The sequence below is a fragment of the Ambystoma mexicanum genome, chromosome 3p (assembly GCF_040938575.1).
Source record: "Ambystoma mexicanum isolate Mex_15411 chromosome 3p, UKY_AmexF1_1, whole genome shotgun sequence".
NCBI classification, from domain to species: Eukaryota; Metazoa; Chordata; class Amphibia; order Caudata; family Ambystomatidae; genus Ambystoma; species Ambystoma mexicanum.
In genome coordinates this window covers 852,808,164-852,830,178 of record NC_090925.1, presented here as the reverse complement: position 1 = coordinate 852,830,178, position 22,015 = coordinate 852,808,164, and the positions used below count along the sequence as shown (strand labels likewise).

General features: G+C 48.2%; 1 protein-coding gene across 4 annotated transcripts in view; it reads right to left on the bottom strand.

Moving 5' to 3' along the window:
- The window catches only part of DOC2A (double C2 domain alpha), an 890,443-nt gene that overhangs the window by 714,646 nt on the left and 153,782 nt on the right, over positions 1-22,015 (bottom strand). For 2 of the 4 annotated variants that reach the window (XM_069651975.1, XM_069651972.1), the window contains exon 2: positions 3,712-4,006. In XM_069651975.1, the coding sequence (XP_069508076.1) occupies positions 3,712-3,994 (283 nt within the window). In that variant the 5' untranslated portion in view covers positions 3,995-4,006. The remainder of the gene's footprint in view (positions 1-3,711; positions 4,007-22,015) is intronic. The other 2 variants (XM_069651973.1, XM_069651974.1) reach the window with 1 other exon arrangement.

Genomic DNA, 22,015 nt, shown 5'->3' with positions numbered 1-22,015 from the left:
GTCGGGCATGGGAAGGGAGGTGGCGAGCAAATAAATGAAAGCGATGGTGTCGGGTGGGAAAAGAGGGGCGAACAAAAAAGTCAATTGTATAGATTGGGCCTCAAGGGGGGAAAGAGGAAATATCAAGTGTGCAGACAGAGAAGGGACGGAAATAGGAAGTGAAGAAAGAACAATAGAAAGGGTAACAAGGAAGAGAGGACGACAGGATGGACACATTAATTCCTAAGAGGAAGGATTGTGGGAGCCCGGGAATGAATCTTGGGATGAAGGGAGGGAAGGAGGGAAGGAGGGAAGGAGGGAAGGAAGGAAGGAAGGAAGGAAGGAAGGAAGGAAGGAAGGAAGGAAGGAAGGAAGGAAGGAAGGAAGGAAGGAAGGAAGGAAGGAAGGAAGGAAGGAAGGAAGGAAGGAAGGAAGGAAGGAAGGAAGGAAGGAAGGAAGGAAGGAAGGAAGGAAGGAAGGAAGGAAGGAAGGAAGGAAGGAAGGAAGGAAGGAAGGAAGGAAGGAAGGAAGGAAGGAAGGAAGGAAGGAAGGAAGGAAGGAAGGAAGGAAGGAAGGAAGGAAGGTTGGTTGGTTCAATGGTTGGAACGCATGAAAACCAAAGAGCCGTTCTCGTTTTATTGTCAGTTTCTGGTCCAGGTCCATCAGCCACGGCCTGCTCCGCACACCCCCTCCCCCACACAAACACGAATCCTCCACCTCCATTAACAACCAACCAGACAAAATGTAATACTAGCTGCAAATTCAGCTATAAAAGCTGTTTTAAAAGCCATGAAAGCGCGCCACACCGAAAGAATTCAATCAGCAACAAACCCACAAAACGAAATGTACAAAATCATCAAGGAAAAAAACACCCTATCCTCTGCAGCAATATTCCCACACCCTCACAAAAGTTAGGTGACAACATTGCATCGCAGATCATCTCCGAACAAAAGGACGCACAGTCCAACAGGCCATTGGCGCACCCACCTTGAGCATAAAGAATATTATACTAGAAGCAAGAGCCACAATGATTAGCCCAACACTCAACCATTGCAAACCAATCTCCGAAGAAAACTTCAACAAATTACTAATGGAAACCAACAAGAAGTCTGGATTTCCCAGCTATCCTTGCCCAACAGATGTCTACAGCAACTTGCCAATAATACACCACCCTCTCTTTCCAAAAATGAATGAATCTATCACTTAAGACTGGTATTGTGACAGAAATATATGACTCTGCCTAGATTAAACCACCTTTAAAAATGAGGGAGGAAAATCTGATGACCCTACCAACTACAGGCCGATATCGAACGTACCCTATCCTGCGAGAATCTTGTAGAGCCAGACGTACAAAGAAATCGTCAACCCTGTTGAATCCAATGGACTGCCGGATCCATCCAAGGTAGGCTTTAGACCTTTGAGAGGAACTGAATCTGCACTCCTTTCCATATGGGTTGACTTAAAGATGAATGCGGATAACAACACCCAGTCGGCTCTTGTACTATTGAACATATGAGCAGCTTCTGACACGATCAGACACACAACATTGTTCAAAAGACTGGAAGAATCCGGCATTCGTAATTCCACACTAAAATGGCTAAAATCATTCCTCAATGACATAACTGAAAGAACCTACCTACACCCTTTCACCTCAAAATCAAGAAGCACCAACTGCGGCGTACCACACGGATGAAGTCTCTCAACACTTCTCTTCGGATTTACATGGCTCCAATCCCGAAACACATCTAAAACATGGACTCACAAGCTGCAGCTAAGCAGACAACACCAGCTGATCATTAGGATGACAACCAACATGACCCCGACGACTCCCTAAATAAATACTACAACAAGCTAAACGTTTGGAGGACTGATAACAAACAAAAAACTAAACCCAACCAAAACAGAACTAATGATAACCACATGAAACAGCAACCAAACACAGACCATGCTTGCCTGGCCCCAAGGAACGGGAACACAACTGGAAACCTCAACTGTAATAAATAACCTGGGAATTCTCATGGACAGAGGACTCACCCTAGAATCAAAGTTTAATGCAACAGTAAGAAAATGCATCTAGCCTCGAGGCTTAATAAGAATCATCCTCCCATACCTAAGCTTCCCACATCAAACCCTCATTATTAGCTCCCTCGTATTATTGAGAAAAGACTACGCAAGTAGCCTATACTTAGGAATGCCCGACTACTTCACCAGGAAATGACCACGCATTCAAACCACGGCGATAAGTCTCCTCAGGTTAAACAGGAAAGAACACATCATCACAGCCCTGAGAAGTCTACACTGGTTACCGGTTAAAAAAATAATCAATTTCAAAGCTCTCAAAATGGCTCATGGACAGAGAGCAGAAATCCTCCAACACACATCACGCAATACCAGCCAAGAAGAACTCTGGGTTATAAGCACTGACTTGCTCAAAGAAACAAGGCACTATGAGAAAAATAGAATTTGGAGGAACTGCTTTCTCGATTCTAATAGCCAAACTGTGGAACCCAATTCCCTAAAAAATCAGGACGACTGTGTAGCATCAGAATTTTCGGAAATGGCTAAAAACATGGTTATTTAACACTCCTGGGCAGAAGCTGATCCAATACTCTGCAGATGGGTTACAGACTATAAAGCCACTATTATGACTCCACCTCCATACTCACTAGGCTTCAACAGTTACCGCAGATCAAATAGCAGGCAGATCTCAAAGAATCACACATAACATGACAAAACTTTTCCGCCAATAATGATAATGCCAACCACTCCAACCCACCACTAAAACTCCACGCACAACACAGATATGCCCTACCCCCAGACATGTAAACCAGAAACACAAACCCACCAGAAAACCCCACAAATCACAATGACAACTCAACCCCACAGATGCCAATTCCACCCAAACCTACCTGCCCCAACAGATAAGCAAACACCGATCTGCACTACCCCAATATCGATCACCCCTCTTGGGGACGTTACATCATTTCCATATAGTCCCCAACCCAGTCACAGAGGCATTACAAACTTAAGTACCTATGTTAGTGGCAAGTGCTATACTCCAGTAGTCAAGACAAATGCATTGCCCAAGACAGATAGAGATATCCCAAAAAATAATTTCTGCAATAACAGTTTACGGTATCCTGCTCTCCATACCCAGACAAGCATAACATTGCCACACCATGTTGTGAAGCTACACAATCCTCACATCTGTGTGAAAGTGGGTGCCGCAACAAAGACAAATCATATAGTTGCACAGTGCTCAGTGGCTATCTACAACTATATACCCACAAATCTACTAATAGTCTCCTACTCAACCACCCTCACTCACCACACACCGACTATACACGCCTCACAAAGCTAGAGAAAACCTATTCGCTAAAATGCTCCAAAACAGCACATCTTTCAAACTGACTCACAAACCTCCTCAATTAGCTGAAACACCCAACAAGTTAAACACTGGATGACTCCCATGTGGTAACAACAAAGTATACCTAGAAATCACACCGGCACAGATGCCAGTTACTCCAGGTTCTGCACACATCAACAGCTGAGCACAACGCCTCTCTTTTCCCCCCTTCTCCCATCACCAACCCACCCCCACTTTTCTTTTCAGAACCATGAGAGTGCTTGGAAACAATCAAAATGGCAGCGGTGCGTGATATGAATAAGATAACATAGCATAGCATAATATAACATGAAAGAAACTGACACAAGACTAAAACAAACACTTACTGGTGTCATCCGAATCATAGCTGTCGATCTCAGTGCCATCCTCCATGCGAGGGTCGGGATCCACACGGCTGTTGAAGGCTGGCCGTCCGGTGGGGGAGATGTCGAGGGGCGAGAGGTCGGTGGGTCCGGTGGGCGAGTGGGCCCCGTCGGCTCCCAGGCCGTGGCTGCAGCGTGGGAAGTAGTCTGAGATCTGCTTGATGGGCCGGATGGGGCCGGGGCAGACGTTGATGGCCATGTGCTCCTGGATGGTGATGGCCATCTTCTCCCCTTTGCGCACGGTCATGCATGCGTCCTGCTGGCGGACCATTGGAGAAATAGAGAAAGACCATAGGTTACACTGTGAGCGAGTGAGAAGCAGACAGCTGGTAAACCCAATACACAACCCACGTACACACATACAAGGTCTTAGGCCCTCAGATTTCCAACTAAGAAGACCACCAACAATCTGGAAAGTTCTGAATCCCCCTATTAATGGAATGCATAGATATTCTGAAATGATATGTTTAGATTGTGTCAAAATACTGAGATTCCCAATTAAGTGCTTTGACCCCGATCTGGTAGTTTATGTGTCGTCTCACTTCTGCCACCGTTTTTGAAGCACACTGTGACGCTATGTTTAGATTGACAGGTTTGTGCCGCTTGCATTTGTTGCCACAGAAAATGTGGAGAGCAACAGCCAGAGCTGTTTGCCCTCTAAGCACTCCCAAAGTTCCCAAGCATGACCCCTTCCCTTGTTGGGCAAAGCCTTAATTGAGCTGAGACCACTGCAGCATCATCAGAACATCCAAGCAAGCCCACTATAGTCAGACACTGAGATCTGGCATCCTCTCTAGACTGAAAAGTGTCCTGTCCTGTCCCTTGGTTCCCCCTGATGTATCTGTCCTCCGAGAAGACCTGAGTACCTTTCAAAATAGGAGTGGTGTGTCTGAAACTCTCGTCATCGCTTCCTTCCTCTTCCTCTCACTTGAATTCTGAGCTCTGCAGGTTCAATACTTCGGCAAGGCGAAAAGAGAGAGGAAGCGCAAAGGGCCTTTTGGCAGATACTGTGGTGGGAGGGGTGGTGTAAGAATTTTCATTCAACTGCTTGCCTTGCATCCACCTATCCGATACAGATGCCTTTCACTGTCCTCTCTGGTTTATTACCTGTGAGCGCCTTGTCCTACAGTATGTATACGATTTGTTTGTATCCTTTCGCCATTGGCCGATTTGACCGACTTTTTTGTGGCCATTTTGAATGCAAATATATAAGGGGGAAACCCCCCTGCAGCCGCCCAATCTCCCTATATTATTTATTACTCCAAACCCACCCCCCACATATATTTGCGTTCAAAACGCCTGCAAACAATTCGGCAAATCGTTCGCTGGCAAATCGGCCCTGGTCAACTTGGGTAATACCATCCCACAATCATCTCCCCTTTGCTCTGTCCTCGTTGACTGTGGTGCTGTTGACAATCAGCAAGATGGCAGATGGCCAATTACAATTTAGTCCCCAAGAGGCACTCATGTACCTTTGTGTCTGCAGCATCATTTACCCAATCCTGAATTTCAAGTGGTCCTGGTGAAGTGACAAGAATGGTTGCGCAACCTTGTACATGTCCAGATTTATATATAGCGCCACCTGCTGGGAATGATCCTGTTGTACATACTCACAATTGCATTTGGCCTACAATGAACTGAGCCGCATGGATATTATAAACTTTAGTTAAATCATAAAGCCGAGGTTTATACAACCTGGACCTTGACTAATTGACCTCATATGCTGACCCACTGACTAAATAGTATACACAATCTTCAAGTAATTCTGCTTTTTCATAAAGGAGCACAACAACATTTGCTATCAGGAAATTAAGCAAACAAACCAAGTAAAACTGTCAGACAAAACATGTGTCTTTACATATTATTTGCTTAAAATATTGATAAATGGGGAACCAGCGGTGGGTGCTTAGGGGCTTTTAGACTCACAGTTCTATGTCAAGATTCTACTTTATGAAGGTCATTAGCAAATATTGCTGGATGCATGCCCTTTCATTTTTTCTTTACAAGGACTATCCCCTCTACACATCTTTTCTCTCCTTCCTCCATCATCTATATCTTGGCCCCTGTATAGGATGTGTGACGACGTCCCCTGCACTTGGCAGAGGACAATCACAGGACCGCTCATCGGGTCCTCCTCCGGGCCTCTCAGGGGACCCACAAGAACCAGTCGGTGTAAAAATAAGAAACCACATTAGTATGAAGCGATCATGAAGCTCTCTCCAGCCAGACCCAAACAACCTACTTAGTGAAGGAAGACTTCCCCCTCAAGGAAACAAACCTACAACACTTTAAAGCTGCCAGTGAGTGGGTAGATGGCACTGATGCTGAGGAGAATATTTCCCATTATTAACTAATTCGTGCACATGACTTTGGGATTTTCTTGAAACATTGAAACACTCATTTCTTCGTTGGAGCAAGAAGGGGAGTCCTTGTTCCTTTGAACCCTTGATTATGAAACCCATAGGCCCCTCCCTCCTGTGAGACCTGGACACTTGGAGCTATTATAATGCCTCTGTTTTTTATGATCACAGCTACCTTCCTGACACTGTATTTGTTGAGCTTTGCCATCATCCTGACACCTTACTTTCTATAGTGTACAAAAACGCTAACAATGTATTTATTTATTTATTTATTTATTGCATTTGAATCTACGTCCAAACCCGGAGGTATCACGGCGTAAGTTACAGGATTACAGTAATGCTTTTTGGTTGCAGGACAGAAGAAATCAGGTGGTACAGGACAATGGCATGATGGTTACAGAGAATAGTCGGTTGTAGTCAGTAGTCTCAATAACCCTCGAGACAATTTCTTTTTGTCTTTGGTCTCATTCGTAGGAACACAGTGATGGGAAATCATTCTACTGACCTGTCAAAGGGGTTAAAATTGAATGCCGAAAAACCAGAAGCTTACCAGGGATTGACAGGTGGAAGGAGACCTAATCCCCTTGCCGCAGCTGAAGGAGGCTGGAAGACCTGCTTAAGTAGAAAAAAGAGCATGGAAATCCAAAGCTTTCCAGTGATTGGCAGGTGGGACGAGACCTGAGCCCCTTGACACAACTGCACTGAAGGAGGCGGGAAGGCCTGCTTAAGTAGAAAAAAGAGCAGAAAAACATGAAGTTTACCTGTGATTGGCAGGTGGGAGGAGACCTAATCTCCTTGCTTCAACTGTACTGAAGGAGGCTGGAAGGCCTGCTTAAGTAGGAAAAGGAGTCGGGAAAACCCTAAGCTTACCAGTGATTGGCAGGTGGGAGGCGATCTAATCTCCTTGCCTCAATTGCACCGAAGGAGGCTGGAAGGCCTGCTTAAGTAGGAAAAAGTGCAAGGTAAAGATCGGGAAAACCCAAAGTTTACCACTGATTGGCAGGTGGGACCTAATCCCCTTGCCCCAGCTGAAGGATGCTAGAAGGCCTGCTTAAATAGGAAAAGGAGTGAGAAAACCCTAAGCTTACCAGTGATTGGCAGGTGAGAGGCGATCTAATCTCCTTGCCTCAACTGCAACAAAGGAGCCTGGGCGGCCTGCTTAAGTAGGAAAAAGAGCAGGAAAACCCAAAGCTTACCAGTGATTGGCAGGTGGGAGGAGACCTAATCCCCTTGCCCCAGCTGAATGAGGCTGGAAGGCCTGCTTAAGTAGGAAAAAGTGCAAGGAAAAGAGCGGGAAAACTCAAAGCTTACCACTGATTGGGAGGTGGGAGGAGACCTAATCCGCTTTCCCCAGCTGAAGGAGGCTGGAAGGACTGCTTAAGTAGGAAAAAGTGCAAGGAAAAGAGCGGGAAAACTCAAAGCTTACCACTGATTGGCAGGTGGGAGGAGACCTGAGCCCATTGACCCAAATGAAGGAGGCTGGACAGCGTGCGTATGTAGGGAAAAGTGTGGTAAAACCCAAAGCTTACCAGTGATTGGCAGGTGGGAGGAGATCTAATCTTGCCCCAACTGCACTGAAGGCTGGAAGGACTCCTTAAGTAGGAAAAGAGCAGGGGGGAAAGCGTGAAAACCCGAAGCTTACCAGTGATTGGCAGGTGAGAGGAGACCTAATCTCCTTGCCCCAACGGCATCATTGTTAAAACTACTCAAAACAGTGCCACAATGAATAGACGATGGATGAAAAAGCCAGCCAAGAACTACACTCTGCTTTGTAATCTACAGCTACAGGAACAGTGAGATTGATTGTGGGCTGTCTTGTCAGGCCATCCAGATTATAGCGGTTTCGCAATCGGCCAAAAAAAAAACAAATTCAGCCTTTTTTTAAACTCATGAAAACGGAAATTTTTTGCAAAAACACCCATGAAAAGCAAATATTTTTGCAAAAATGTCTGTTTTTTAAACAACACAAAAACTGAAGTTATTTCTTTTTTAAAATTGCTTTAGGCTCGGAGGGGAAGGAAAGGGAAAGAGGGAGTGGTGAGACAGAGAGGGAGTCGAGGGCCAGAGAATGAGCACAGGGAAAGAGGGAGTGATGGAATAGTCGGCAAGAGGCCGGAGAGGGAGTGATGGGTCATAGAGAGAGCTGTGGGCAAGGGGCCATAAAGGGATTGATGGACTGGTGCCGGGGCGAAGGGCTAGAGAGGGAGTGAATTGGGGAAAGAGGAAGAGAGCAGCAGTTTGGGAGTGAAGATGGCAGGGAGAGCGCAATAAACTTGGAGAAAGGAAGTAGGATGCAGTGCGACAGTGAAATTGGGAGAACAAAGGAGAGCCTGGGGAAAAGAGAGCCAGAGAAAGCACAAAGAACTGGAGTGTGCAAGAGGAACTTCAATGCGTACAGTGTGGGTTGGGAGCCCAGTTGGGAGTGTGGCAGGGACTGGGAATTGCGAGTTGTTACTTGGCAGTTTGGCATTGTTAGTGAGTTTGGGCATTAGTGGCAGAGTGAGAAGTGTGGTAGTGTAAATTGGGATTGAGAATGGGTGAGTGCGAGGGGTGTGGGTGACTGAGAAATCAGGAGAACATATAAGGGGGATGTTTGCACCATTACAGCGTTACAGATAATAACCATCAGTAAATATATTAATATAAAATAGGCACACGTGGCAAACAAAAAAAGGTTGCGCACAAAAAAGGTACTTAGACTAAATGTTTTCTTTAAACTCTTGTAATATCAGGCCTATAGCATTATGTTACCGCCTGTCACTGATCACGTATCTCAGACCACCATCAATAAAAAAGCAAATTCACTTGCTCATTGGTACTCACATACATTTAAAACATATTATATACAATATAACTATTAACACCAGACTCTGGTTCTGTGTGTCCAATATCATTAACACAACTATATATTCAACTGTTAGACAATTCTAACAGCACCATTCACTGTTCATACACAACCACATTTATTACCCATGACTCAATATACACAAATCCATAATATAATCATGTTGATGTAGTTCATCCTCACCTGGCACCAATACTTCCAACTGCGTGTGCCACTTTTTCACGTAACGTGCCAATAACAAAGTAGTGGCTTTTGTGATTATTATTACAATACATATCTGGTAACCAACCATTACATTTATACAGTTCTTTCTTTAAACATATCACAATTGCCAACTATAGTTTCGGCTGCACAGGTCTGCAAATTCCTTTTCCATGACCCGGCCTTCATCAGGGCATAACACCTTCTCCAGGGTTAGAGCAAAAACACTTCTTATTGTTTTCAGTTATTCTGACTTATAATTCACTGGCCAATGGAGCTTCAGTCATATTACTGAAAGAAATCAAAAAAGGGGAAAGTGGTCAGTCCCACAGCCTGTTCACATGTTTATTCAATATATGTGTACTCACAGAGAGTGTGACCAGACCAGGAACACAAGGGAAATAACTAACTTTCACTTAGAAACAAAAAAGGTAGAGCAAACAAAAAAGAATTCTGTCACACTCTCATGGTGACACAGTGATTGGCTGGGTACACTAGGTGTCCTACGGCACAACAGGCCCGCTCTGCTTCCTTAAGCTCCTCCGTGAGGTCCCTGGTACAATACCTGAATGTTTGGGTCAATGTTCTTCTGGTGTAGCGTGGCTGATGGCTGATGGGAACCGCTACCTCCCAACTATACTCCCGTTAGGAGAATAGTGTCCCTTCTCTTTAAGAAAGCTTTAATCTTGGTTAGTTTAATTATGTGCTTAGCGATCCTATATGGGGAACCCTGGAAATTGTAGTTGATGGAACCACGTTGCGTTTAGAATTTGTTCAGATTTTGGGTGCACTTGCACCAAAAAGCTCAATCCGCCAGCCCCAGGCCCCAAATTCCACCCCCCCAACCCTCGCCGCCTCCCACTTCCTGGTGCTCTCCAATCCCGCCTCCTGAACTGCCTCTATGAACTGATTGGTCCCTGGTCCCTGCGTGTTAACCTAGGCCACCGACCATCATCCGTGACCCCTTTGTGTTGCAGCTCTCTCCGGGTGAGTTTGCCCCCACATCTGCTTGAATTTGTTTAGATTTTGGGTGCACTTGCACCAAAAAGCCCAATCGCCAGCCGAAGGCCCTGAATTCCAACCCCCTCAACCCTCACCGCCTCCCGCTTCCTGGTACTTCAATCCCACCTCCCGACCCGCCTCTATGCCCTGATTGGTCCCTGGTCCCTGCGTGTTAACCTAGGCCACCCCCACACATATGTGACCCCTTTGTGTTGCAGCTCTTTCCGGGTGAGTTTTCCCCCCCCATCTGCTTGAATTTGTTTAGATTTTCAATCCGCCAGCCCCAGGCCCCGAATTCCACCCCCCGCAACCCTCGCCGCCACCCGATTCCTGGTGCTCTCCAATCCCGCCTCCCGACCCGCCTCTATGCTCTCATTGGTCCATGGTTTAGATTTTGGGTGCACTTGCACCAGAAAGCCCAATCCGCCAGCCCCAGGCCCCAAATTCCAACCCCCGCAACCCTCGCCGCCTCCCGCTTCCTGGTGCTCTCCAATCCCGCCTCCCGACCCGCCTCTATGCCCTGATTGGTCCCTGGTCCCTGCGTGTTAACCTAGGCCAGCGCCACAACATCCGTGACCCCTTTGTGTTGCAGCTCTCTCCGGGTGAGTCATCTGGGCTCATCGAGGTGAGTGCTGCATTGTCAAGACACTTCTGGGCCTTGATTCGTGTCCCAATCAGCCACTGTTAAGGACCCAGGCACCTGCGTGCACTGTTGTTTTCCCGGCCCCTCTCGCTATCACTTCCCCTTCCCGACCCTCCTCCCGCCTCCCAGCCCGCCCTCTCCCCTGATTGGTCCCGACAAGAAGATATGCATTCATTGCCAGTCCTCCCAGGGCAGCCCTCTGCCCGGCAGCCCCACCGGCTAAGGACCCAAGGCAAAGGACGGCTCCTACAAAGACGGCTCCAGGTCGTATACGCAGGTATCCGCAGGAGAAGCAAGAAGCCGACAATAAGTAAGTGCGGCAAGGGCTGGGTCAGAAGCAATTAATTCCCACCATACTACCCTACCACTCAACCTTGAAACTAAACCATTGTAAAATCTTCATACTGTGGTAGCATTACATTTAGAAGTTTGCATTTACAAACATGTCTGGGATATAGTTGCATTCATAAAGCATGAAACTAACCGTTAAAACTAGAAGCGTACCCAATATCCTCTCTGTGAAAAGTTGAATTTAGAAGTGTAACCAATAGCTCCTATGTTTAAAGTTGAATTTAGAAGTGCGCCCAATAGCCTCTCTGTGAAAGTTCAATTTAGAAGTGTGCCCAATAGCTCCTATGTGAAAAGTTGAATTTAGAAGTGTGTCCAATAGTTCCTATCTGAAAAGTTGAACTTAGTAGTGTGTCCAATAGCTCCTATGTGAAAAGTTGAATTTAGAAGTGTGCCCAATAGCTCCTATGTGAAAAGTTGAATTTAGAAGTGTGCCCAATAGCTCCTATGTGAAAAGTTGAATTTAGAAGTGCGCCAATAGCTCCTATGTGAAAGTTGAATTTAGAAGTGCGCCCAATAGCCTCTCTGTGAAAGTTCAATTTAGAAGTGTGCCCAATAGCTCATATGTGAAAGTTGAATTTATAGGTGTGTCCAATAGCCTCTCTGTGAAAGTTGAATTTAGAAGTGCGCCCAATATCCTCTGTGTGAAAAGTTGAATTTAGAAGTGCGCCCAATAGCCTCTCTGTGAAAGTTCAATTTAGAGGTGTGCCCAATAGCTCCTATGTGAAAGTTGATTTTAGAAGTGCGCCCAATAGCCTCTCTGTGAAAGTTGAATTTAGAAGTGTGCCCAATAGCTCCTATGTGAAAAGTTGAATTTAGAAGTGTGCCCAATAGCTCCTATGTGAAAAGTTGAATTTAGAAGTGTGCCCAATAGCTCCTATGTGAAAAGTTGAATTTAGAGGTGTGCTCAATTGCTGCTATGTGAAAAGTTGAATTTAGAAGTGCGCCCAATAGCCTCTCTGTGAAAGTTGAATTTAGAAGTGCGCCCAATAACCTCTCTGTGAAAGTTGAATTTAGAAGTGTACCTAATATCCTCTCTGTGAAAAGTTGAATTTAGAAGTGAGCCCAATATCCTCTCTGTGAAAAGTTGAATCTAGAAGTGCGCCCAATATCCTCTCTGTGAAAAGTTGAATTTAGAAGTGTACCCAATGGCTCCTATGTGAAAGTTAAATTTAGAAGTATGCCCAATATCCTTTCTGTGAAAGTTGAATTTAGAAGTGCGCCCAATAGCCCCTCTATGAAAGTTGAATTTAGAAGTGCACTCAATATCCTCTCTGTGAAAAGTTGAATCTAGAAGTGCGCCCAATATCCTCTCTGTGAAAAGTTACATTTAGAAGTGTGCCCAATAGCTCCTCTATGAAAGTTGAATTTAGAAGTGCGCCCAATAGCCCCTCTGTGAAAGTTCAATTTAGAGGTGTGCCCAATAGCTCCAATGTGAAAGTTGAATTTAGAAGTGCACCCAATAGCCTCTCTATGAAAGTTGAATTTAGAAGTGTACCCAAAATCCTCTGTGTGAAAAGTTGAATTTAGAAGTGCGCCCAATAGCCTCTCTGGGAAAGTTGAATTTAGAAGTGCGCCCAATAGCCTCTATATGAAAGTTGAATCTAGAAGTGTTCCCAATATCCTCTCTATGAAAAGTTGAATTTCGAAGTGTACCCAATAGCTCCTATGTGAAAAGTTGAATTTAGAAGTGCGCCCAATAGCCTCTCTGTCTACATAATATCCCTGAAACCAAGACTAATCTCACCCAGTGATATAGCTGAACTTTTAAAGTCCAATAAAGTGTAAGTTGCACTTGAAACTACACCTAATAGCTCGTACTAACCATGAGTGCACCCACTCCACCAGGGTTTGCCAGAAATGACCACCGTAGACCGCCTCCACTCTCCGGTCTGCCTTGCCTCCCGTCCCCCCCCTTCCCAAATCATCCCACCGTCCTTCACATCCCCTACCCTTCCCCTTTCCAAACACCAAGCCAGAGGGGCACAATGGCGAGCCAACCACCCTAAAACCACTGCTCCCCTGAACCCTCCCACCGACCAGCCTACGTTGATCGTGCCTGCTCCCCTCACTATCATACCGGGCACACCCCGCCCTGCTATCATCCACCCCGCCTTTCCCACAAAACCCCACCATCTCCCCCCCCGCGACCACACCCTTTCCCCTCCCTAAAAACTGCACACCTAGCCCTAGCAAGAACAGAAGCCTTATCGCTCTCCCCCTCTGACCCCCTACCCTCTCTCACACACCAATCGCAACAAAGACACTAAAGAGGAAATGTACCTGGTCCCCCTCAATCTCTCAGCACTCTTCGCCTCCCCTGCCTCGACCAGGGGCGTAGGAGACACATAAAATTTGGGGGGGACATGGACATCTTGGGGACTTTGCTTTATTTATTTATTGTGTTTTAGTCAAAGAACCGAACTTTTAACAAAATTAGAATTAAAATAGCAGTACGTATTAAATTACAAATATCACTGTATAAAACAAGAAAAGAAGAAAAGAAAACAGAAGAAAATTAAAGGATGCAGCAGCAAAGAACATGTCTTTGTATGTTGCATTTCTGGATTTTTCATCTGACTATGGCCCTCATTACGACCCTGGCGGAAATTGACTGACCGGACCGCAACAGCGTAAATAGCGTTTCCGCCATTGCACGAAGGAGCAAAGTGCGGCCAATCACGACCCATCGGGCACGAGCATTACGCCATGGCGGAATCCGAAAGGCTGCGATGGCGGAAATGACCCCAAAACGGCCCTTACCGCCGCCGTACGCTGCACCAGGTGCAATACCGCCACCCATCTTAGCGGTCACCGTAATGAGCGGTCACCGTAACGAGCGTGCACCGCAAATTACGGCCACCGTAAATATACGGAAACGGAAGTAAAAGCATGTGGCCGGAACGGGAAACAGCACGCCGCACAACTATAAAATCCGAATCCCAACACAACCATAAAAAATCCGACCCTGACACACATCCCAACCCGTTAGCAACCCCAGTTAAAAAAATAAATATGGGAAAGGTAGCCAAGAAAGCGTGTGACCGCAAGCGGCAGGTACACTTCTCCCGAGAGGAACTGACCGTGCTCACCGAGACCCTACAGGAAAATTCCGCCGTCGTCTTCTCCAGTCAAATGACCAGGACGGCCCTTGCCAACAAGAAGGCCATATGGGTCCTGGTGGCACAGCGCGTAAGTGCGGTGGGGACAACACCCCGCACGCCACAGCAATGTCGCAAGCGGTGGGACGACCTGCGGATCCGCGTACGCAGCATACTTTCTGCGAACAGGAACATCGCCACAGCTACCGGGGGGGGTTCAGAGTCGCCCATCAAGTTGACCCCCTGGGAGGAAATCTGCGCCTCCACCATAGGAATGGAGAGCATAGAGGGAGTCGGAGGGATGGAGAAAGGAGTGCCGACATCCGGAGAATCAGGTAGGTTGGCCAAGAGAAACAATGCGAAATCCACAAACCACGAACATGTGCAGTACCATGTGACCCCATAGTGCAATACATACTTAGCCCTGACAGCGCCCTCTAAAAGTCAGAATGAACAAACAAATCAATCAAGAAGCCATAAACAACCCCTACATGTGCAGCATGCACCCCCTAACTGCAGGCAGCCAAATGAATGCATCCTCAATCCACACGAAAATGAGACCACCTCCAAGGCCCAGTCCCAAATCAGCCTCATGTACCACCCCAATGCATTTGATACGTTGCCATTCCAAATCCGACAGACCCATAACTAACGCTCGCCCCTCTTTACTCCACCACAGGGTCCGATACCAACGACGAGCTGCAGGACACCCCTACCAGCACGCCTGCAAAGAGGGCCAGGACCAACGTCCCAAGAGCCTCCACCTCAGGTGCAAGGATCAAGACACGGCAGCAGCAGGAATCAAGTGGCAGCACACTGGAGGGGACTGCAACAGGCACCCCAGCAGCCAGCAAGTCCACAACCCCAGCACCACAGGTCCCCCCAAAGAACGTATCTGATGGCACTGCCTCTGGTGGTAGCAGCACCATAGGTGACACAGCTGTCATGCCAGCATGCTCCGACACGGAAAACAGTGCTGGCGACGTAGGTACCATCCATGACCTTTCCCAATCCCCCTGCATGTTCCATCCCCTACACCATGACGAAACCACGCAGGGGCACCCTGAAGACGACGACTGGCCAACCCCCACAAGTCCTGTGCCAAGGCAACATGTGTTGAGCAGCCCCCCTGTCACACCACCGCAAATGTCCATGGCCCAGCAGAGGCAACAGTCCCTCGACCTGCTGATCGAGCAACAGCAGGAAGCGTCCACGCTACTCAAGGACCATGCAAATGAATGCGGGGGTTCCAGGGCAGCCATGGAAACATCCACCGAGACACTCAGGGCACAAATAGAGAAAAGTAGTGAGAGCCTCAGGGGAGAAATGGAGAGAAGCACCGAGAGCCTGAGAGCACAAATGGAGAAAAGCACCGAGAGCCTGAGGGGGGAACTGCATGCGACGTCCAAAGACGTTTGTGCTGAACTTGCTGCTGTGCGCCGTGTGCTCTCGGAGCTCTCACAAACCCTCAGAGACATGCATGGACGCGAGCAGGCAGAGACCTCATCCGTGGCAAGTTCCGTCCAGGGCAGCCCCCAACGCAGATCTGGCAGGAACCTGCGCTCCACGGGCAGGGGTGCCCCTGATACCCGTAGAGGGGGCTTGCAATAGCGTCTACCCACGGACAGCATGCATATTTGGACACTGGTGTTGGGGGGGGAGGTAGTAGGGTGGAGGGGGTGTGTTGGGCTTCACTGGGTGGCGGGTCCATAGGGTGTATAAATCAAATCACATCAACAATACAGCACCTCATTATCATCCAATGACATGTGTGGACATTGATATTTGCGTACGAGGCCTTCATAGGCGTACAGTCCACAATGTGCCTGTACTACACACACACAGTGCCACAGGTCCCCTTTCCGTGTAATAGGCACCATGCGTGGTTGCTAGAAGCATGCATCTATGATGCTCTGTCGGATTGCACGTGCATCCTGTGCCTCATGGACTCCTTGAGGTGCCTCCACATCCCCACCCTCATCATCATCATCATCTTCAGGTGCATGCAGTACAGCGTCAGGGGGCATGGGCACATTCCTACGTATGCACATGTTGTGCAGCATGACACATGCCATGACCATCTTAGAAACCTTCTCATGGCTGTATATGAGTGCCCCGCCAGACCTGCTGAGGCTGCGGAAACGAGCCTTCAGTAGGCCGAATGCCTGTTCAATGACCACACGGGTACGTGAGTGGGCATGGTTGTAGTCCTCCTCATGCTCGTTCTGTGGGTTCCGGATTGGTGTAAGGAGCCATCTCTTCAGTGGATACCCGGCATCACCTGTATGAGACGAATAAAGGGTGTCAGTGGAATGATAGTGCTAAGTAGCCCCCCCCCCCCTGCAAGGTCATTGACGCATCAAATGGGCCACGATGTCATGCATGGAATGAGACTCACCGAGTAGCCAGGATCTGTGCCCTGCGTGTCGCTCCATGTAGCGTGGTATTCTTGTGTTCCTCAGGACCATAGAATCATGGGTAGATCCTGGAAATCTGGCACAACAATGCGTAAATATCTTGTTGGAGTCACACACCATTTGCACATTGATTGAATGAAATTGTTTCCGGTTGCGGTACTGGACCTCCATGGCATGTGGGACAACCAATTCAACATGGGTGCAGTCGATGGCACCAATGCAACCCGGGATGCCGCCAAGTGCATGGAATCCCACTTTAGCGTTGGTAATCTCCTGGTACGTGCGTGGTAGTGTGATGTGGTCGTCGGCGTGCTTCAGGAGGGCATCGTGCACTTGGAAGAGTGTCCGTGAGAACAGTGGCTGTGAAATGCCATGCAACTGTCCCACTGTGTGCTGGTAGGTGCCTGTGGCCAGGAAGTGGAGTGCAGACACCACCTTCAGTAGGGGTGGGATGGCGGTTGGGCTATCTATCATGCTCACGAGGTCAGCATGTGTCATGTCCACAATGGCGATTATGGTGTCCCGGTCCAAACGGTAGAGGGTGTGGATCTGCTCAGCAGTGAGGTTGAACGGATCGGCTCGGAGGCGTGGGATTGCGGGCCGCCTGCGTGGTGGTAGTGGCAGTGCTTGTGGGCCTTGCTGACCCTGCCTTGCCCTCCTCCTCCTCCTCCTTCTCCTCCGTCTCCCCTGTGCGCCCGGTTGTTGTACCTGTTGTTGTTCGTCGTCTTCTTGTAGTTGTAGCACTTGCAGTGCTATCTGGTACCCCAGGCCCAACATCGCTAGTCCTGCCGGTAGCATTTTGGAGTGGGAGTGGTTGTGGGAGGGGTTTGGGTCTGCAATATATGTGCTGTCGGCCTGTATGGCCTCCACCTGTGCTGATTGAATGAATCTGTGGCAGATGCAATCCCTTCTGGTCGAGCACGGCCCGCACGTAAGGCTGCATTTGGCCGCATGGCATCTTGGGATTGGAATCATGTATCAAATCCCGATGGCAGTGTGATGTACTTTGACTGATTTTCATGCTATGCTCCCATTGTTACACATGCTATGATTGCAGCCGCTTACATACCTGTGAAGAGTCAGTGGTATGTAGGGCTCGATCGATGGCCGACCCTCATGCAGCACAGTAACGTACTTCACCGACGGGCGTGGCGTCCCATTTGTGATTGCAGCCAGTTAGCATCATGACACACAGCCGCACTACATTGATGTAATTGTGAATGCAAGCGTTCACAGAAGCCTTTTCGACGTAATGTTGCAAGTGAGGAATTCGAAGGCCAGCATTTTGGGTTTTGAAGTAGCGGCGAGGATACGCCCACAGGTCTGGCTGGAAATGTAACGTTCTATTGTAGAATGTCCTTGGGACATGGCCCATAACGAGCAGGCAATGAATGATATGAATTGAATGGGATGCGCAATAGCGTAGTGGACGATGAGGCAGGACGTTCCCAAATCCATCTTGCTTCACAACACTACAGATCCGGCCAGGGGCACAGTGGTTTTTGCGGACTGCATTACGCACAGACGCGATGGAAGTTTCACATATTATGTGAGTGAATATTCATGCGTTTTCATTGCGGGATGAGGGAATGATGTGTGGATGCATGGACTGATGTATCCGTTTAGGGTCTGCCATGTACATGGGTTTTTTGGTTCACTCCCCTTCCCCTGCGTTATGTGATGCAAGGCTGCCATAGTGGGACATACGTCTATCTGCCCTTGTCGGATCCTCCCTGTCTCGACGCGCCTTCATACACTTGTGTCTAGGCACGTTACTAATCCCATGTCATGGGTTCTATCTTGACGGACGCATGCACAGTAACCGACGTTGCCAATGGTGTATTTAGCTCGATTGGTTTCGTTGTGATTCGATACTGGATTAGGGGTGTGTATATTCCTTTGGAGTGGGCTAGCATGCATATGGGTGTGGATTTGGTGTGTTGAATGAAGATTGTAATGCATCATGAGACCCGTAATGCAATCGGTTGATTTGTGTTTCTTTTGGGTGACAGGTATCTCCTGCCCTATTGCAGATGCCATCTCTACGCCACTCCTCCAGATGGTTTTTACTCTCGACTCCTGCAGCTTCGGGTGAATCAGTGGAGCACCATTTCGATCATATGGGACGATCGCCAATGGGCCACATGCCCTTACGCTGTACTGGTGGCTAGGTGCAACATTTCGGCCTTTCAGCTCGACTAGTGCCTGCCTCATGGGACGGACCTGCGGTTCTTGCCGCTTCCATGTTGCCTTTTGGAACGTTGATGTAAGCCCTGTGTGCCATGATGGTACAGGGCGTCACACAAGTGGAAGCCGGTCAATTATTGCAGATGCAGCCCTCGGTGATGATGGTTGTTTTGGTGGGATTTTGCAAATTGATGTGGGGCCTTTGTCATTTGGATGGGCATTTAAATTGTATTCCGATATTTGTCGTGTTGCGTTGTTCTTTGCAGGTGATGTGGCGATTTTCGCTTTGTGGCGGTATGTATTGCGTGATGATCTGCTTTGTGTTCCGCCTTCTGAGTTGAGTTGTGTGGTACAGTACTGGCCGCGTTTGCCTACGTAGCACAGTATGGTCACGGATAGAGGCTGCCATTGTGACTGTTTACATGATGTGCTGTTCAGGGGCGGGGGATTGGCTTTTGGCCGACTGGTGCCTGTCAGCCAGGTCGATTGGTGGAATGATGGGTTGTTCAGAATGTGGCTGGTCACAGGTGACTGTGTTTGCGTGCGTTTGTTGGAGGGGGACTGGGGTCATGTCCATTGGAATAGCTTCTGTATTGATGCCATCTGTGCCCTGCAGCTCCCATCGGCCCCTCTTGGGATGAGCCTGGCTGCTCAGTCACTCTGCCGACTTGTGTGGTACATGCTTCTGCTGATGGTTGGTTTGTTTACTGGCATGAGTACAGGGCTGGTGCAATCCCCCTCAGGATGCTGTTGTGGATGTTGCCTTGCGCTGGTGGCAAGCGATGGGGGACTACTGTTGTTTTGTGTCATGTGTTCTTGATTTTCATTTTGATGTGTTGTACCTTCACATGCCTGTGCTGCGTCAGTACGGCTATGGTGACATGCCGTACATGGATGCCCACTCACGGGGCGCTTTGAGCCCCTGCATGCTTTTCTACGTTGGCATGCATGGGTGAATAGTGGATTTCACTGGTTGCATAGTGTGAGTACATTGCGCCTGCCAGGAGTTGTGCAATGAGGCCAGGGAGTGGAGTACAGGCACTCAGTGGGCCATTTACGGTTGGTTCGCGTTGCCGTATTTCTCGCCATGGCGGAATGGTACTTTACGACGTGCTTGATGGCGTTCAGTACATGTCCGCTAGGGTCGGAATTCGCGTACCGTTGCGCCATGGCGGTGATTCCGGTTTTGCAAGGCGCGCGTGCGCGTACTTGGTGCAGTTAGCGTTGCCGTTCACTGCGGTGTCGCTAATGGCATCGTACTTTACGGTGACGGGTCATGATCGCAACGAGCGGTGTTCGATGGCGGTATTGCATTTCCGCCATCATTTTTCCATTTCCGCAAGGGTCGTAATGAGGCCCTATGAGCTCATGGTAAGAGAGAGGAAATAACAATTACTTCCAGTGGGCCACAGCTAGGACGCCAGCTCGCTAAGAGGCAGATCACCTGTAAGTGGACTCCTGCCAAATAAAGGAGATGAAGCCTTTTCTACCAACTGCAAGTTGCTACTTTTTTTGTGTGGGGCAAGGAGACGTGTGTGTCTCTTGGAATGGAAAGATGGGGTTTTCAAAGAAAGAGGAAATCTTGCTTGTACCTCCAAGTAAGCCCTGTTCTTGGAGTAGAGGGACCAGGAGTGTGATGTTGCTGCTTTGACTGTCCTCCAGGGGGTGCAGGGTACAGCAAACAAGGAGGAGGAGCGATTACAAGCCCACCCCCTTATAAGCACTACCCAGGTCCGCGGCTGGATGTGTCAGACCCGGGGGATGCCTAGTCGGTGGGGTGTATGTGGACCCAGGAGGGTGGCCAGAGGGGCAGCCCGCTATGTGGGCTGCCCCTCTAGCGCCCCTGCGAGCGCCGGGCCCACTTCTCAAGATGAGTCTGGTCCCTCTTATTCCATCTCATGCTGGCTTCAGAGCCTAGCCTTTCCTTGCCTTTGTTATTCTGAATGCAGAGCTGGACTCTGTTCCTTTCTCATTTAACATTTGCTGCAAAGCCTAATCTATTTGATTCTCTCATATGTTACTAGGACGGCAGAGCATGGGTCCTCTGCCCTGTTACAGTATTCAAAGAGCCCCTCTGGCCTTTCTTTGCCTCTCCCTTGTCCCACTACTTGCTTGCTTAATACATACATACCTCCTTGCTTGAACACTCAACATATTCTCCCTAACACAACAATGGCAGCTTCAGTCTGTCTTAACTTCCATTTGTTCCGTGTCTTGAATTGGCCTCTTATTTCCGCTTTTCTGCCTGCGGGGGAAAGGCATTTGCCAGTCACTGCCATGATGGTTCTACCTGGCCATAAGAGGGCAACAACTTGCCAATATTGGAAGAACATGGAATATTATGCCAGAGGCTGGCAACTGCCTTCCTAATGCCTACACAAGAGACACAACTCTTGCCTTTGTTTCTAACAGTAATTCAGTGGATGAAGAAATGCGAGAACACACATATTGCTAATAAATGATGGGGATGATGTCACACTTGGTTAAGACATTTTGATCATGCCAGGAGCTAATTTCCAGCTGCAATTAAGCGATTACCTTTTAGACTTCTGGCTTTAAATAATGTTAGCATCACCTTGAAAGCACAGAGGTTGCTCAACAGGGTTCCTGGAGCACGAGGGGTACCCTACTCGTGGGCATGGATGATTGGAGGGCATTCTTGCCCTGGTTTGGAGCATGGCCCCTACAGCCATGGTGGGGGAGAGGCCTATTACTTTTGGTTGTAGGTATCCTTTGAGGGTGGGCAGACATTGCCTCCTGCTTTAGCCCACTAACAGCTCTGCTTTGCAACTTTATCACACATACCTGTCAGGTGGCATGTAACTCAATGCTACTAATGTTATCAGCCTCAGAAGTCTGGAATCCTTTGCCACATCAACTAGGGTACAGGCTTGCCACCTGAGGCTTACCCATGTCTGAGTCGGCATCTGTCGCCCTGTGGGGAAGACACACATAGAAAAAGCAGGGCACAGAGCCCTTGTGAGTTTTTCACACTTCTTCCTCGGGTTGGGCACAATTCACTCCGCAGTGAAAATGTCACATGCTGGGCAACATTCTCCCACTATGACAATGTCACCCAAAGAGCGAAATTGGCCATTTGAAATACCTCTGTCCACTTATTATTGCGCAAGCACCTGCTTAATGCGAGATGGCAATTAAGGGCA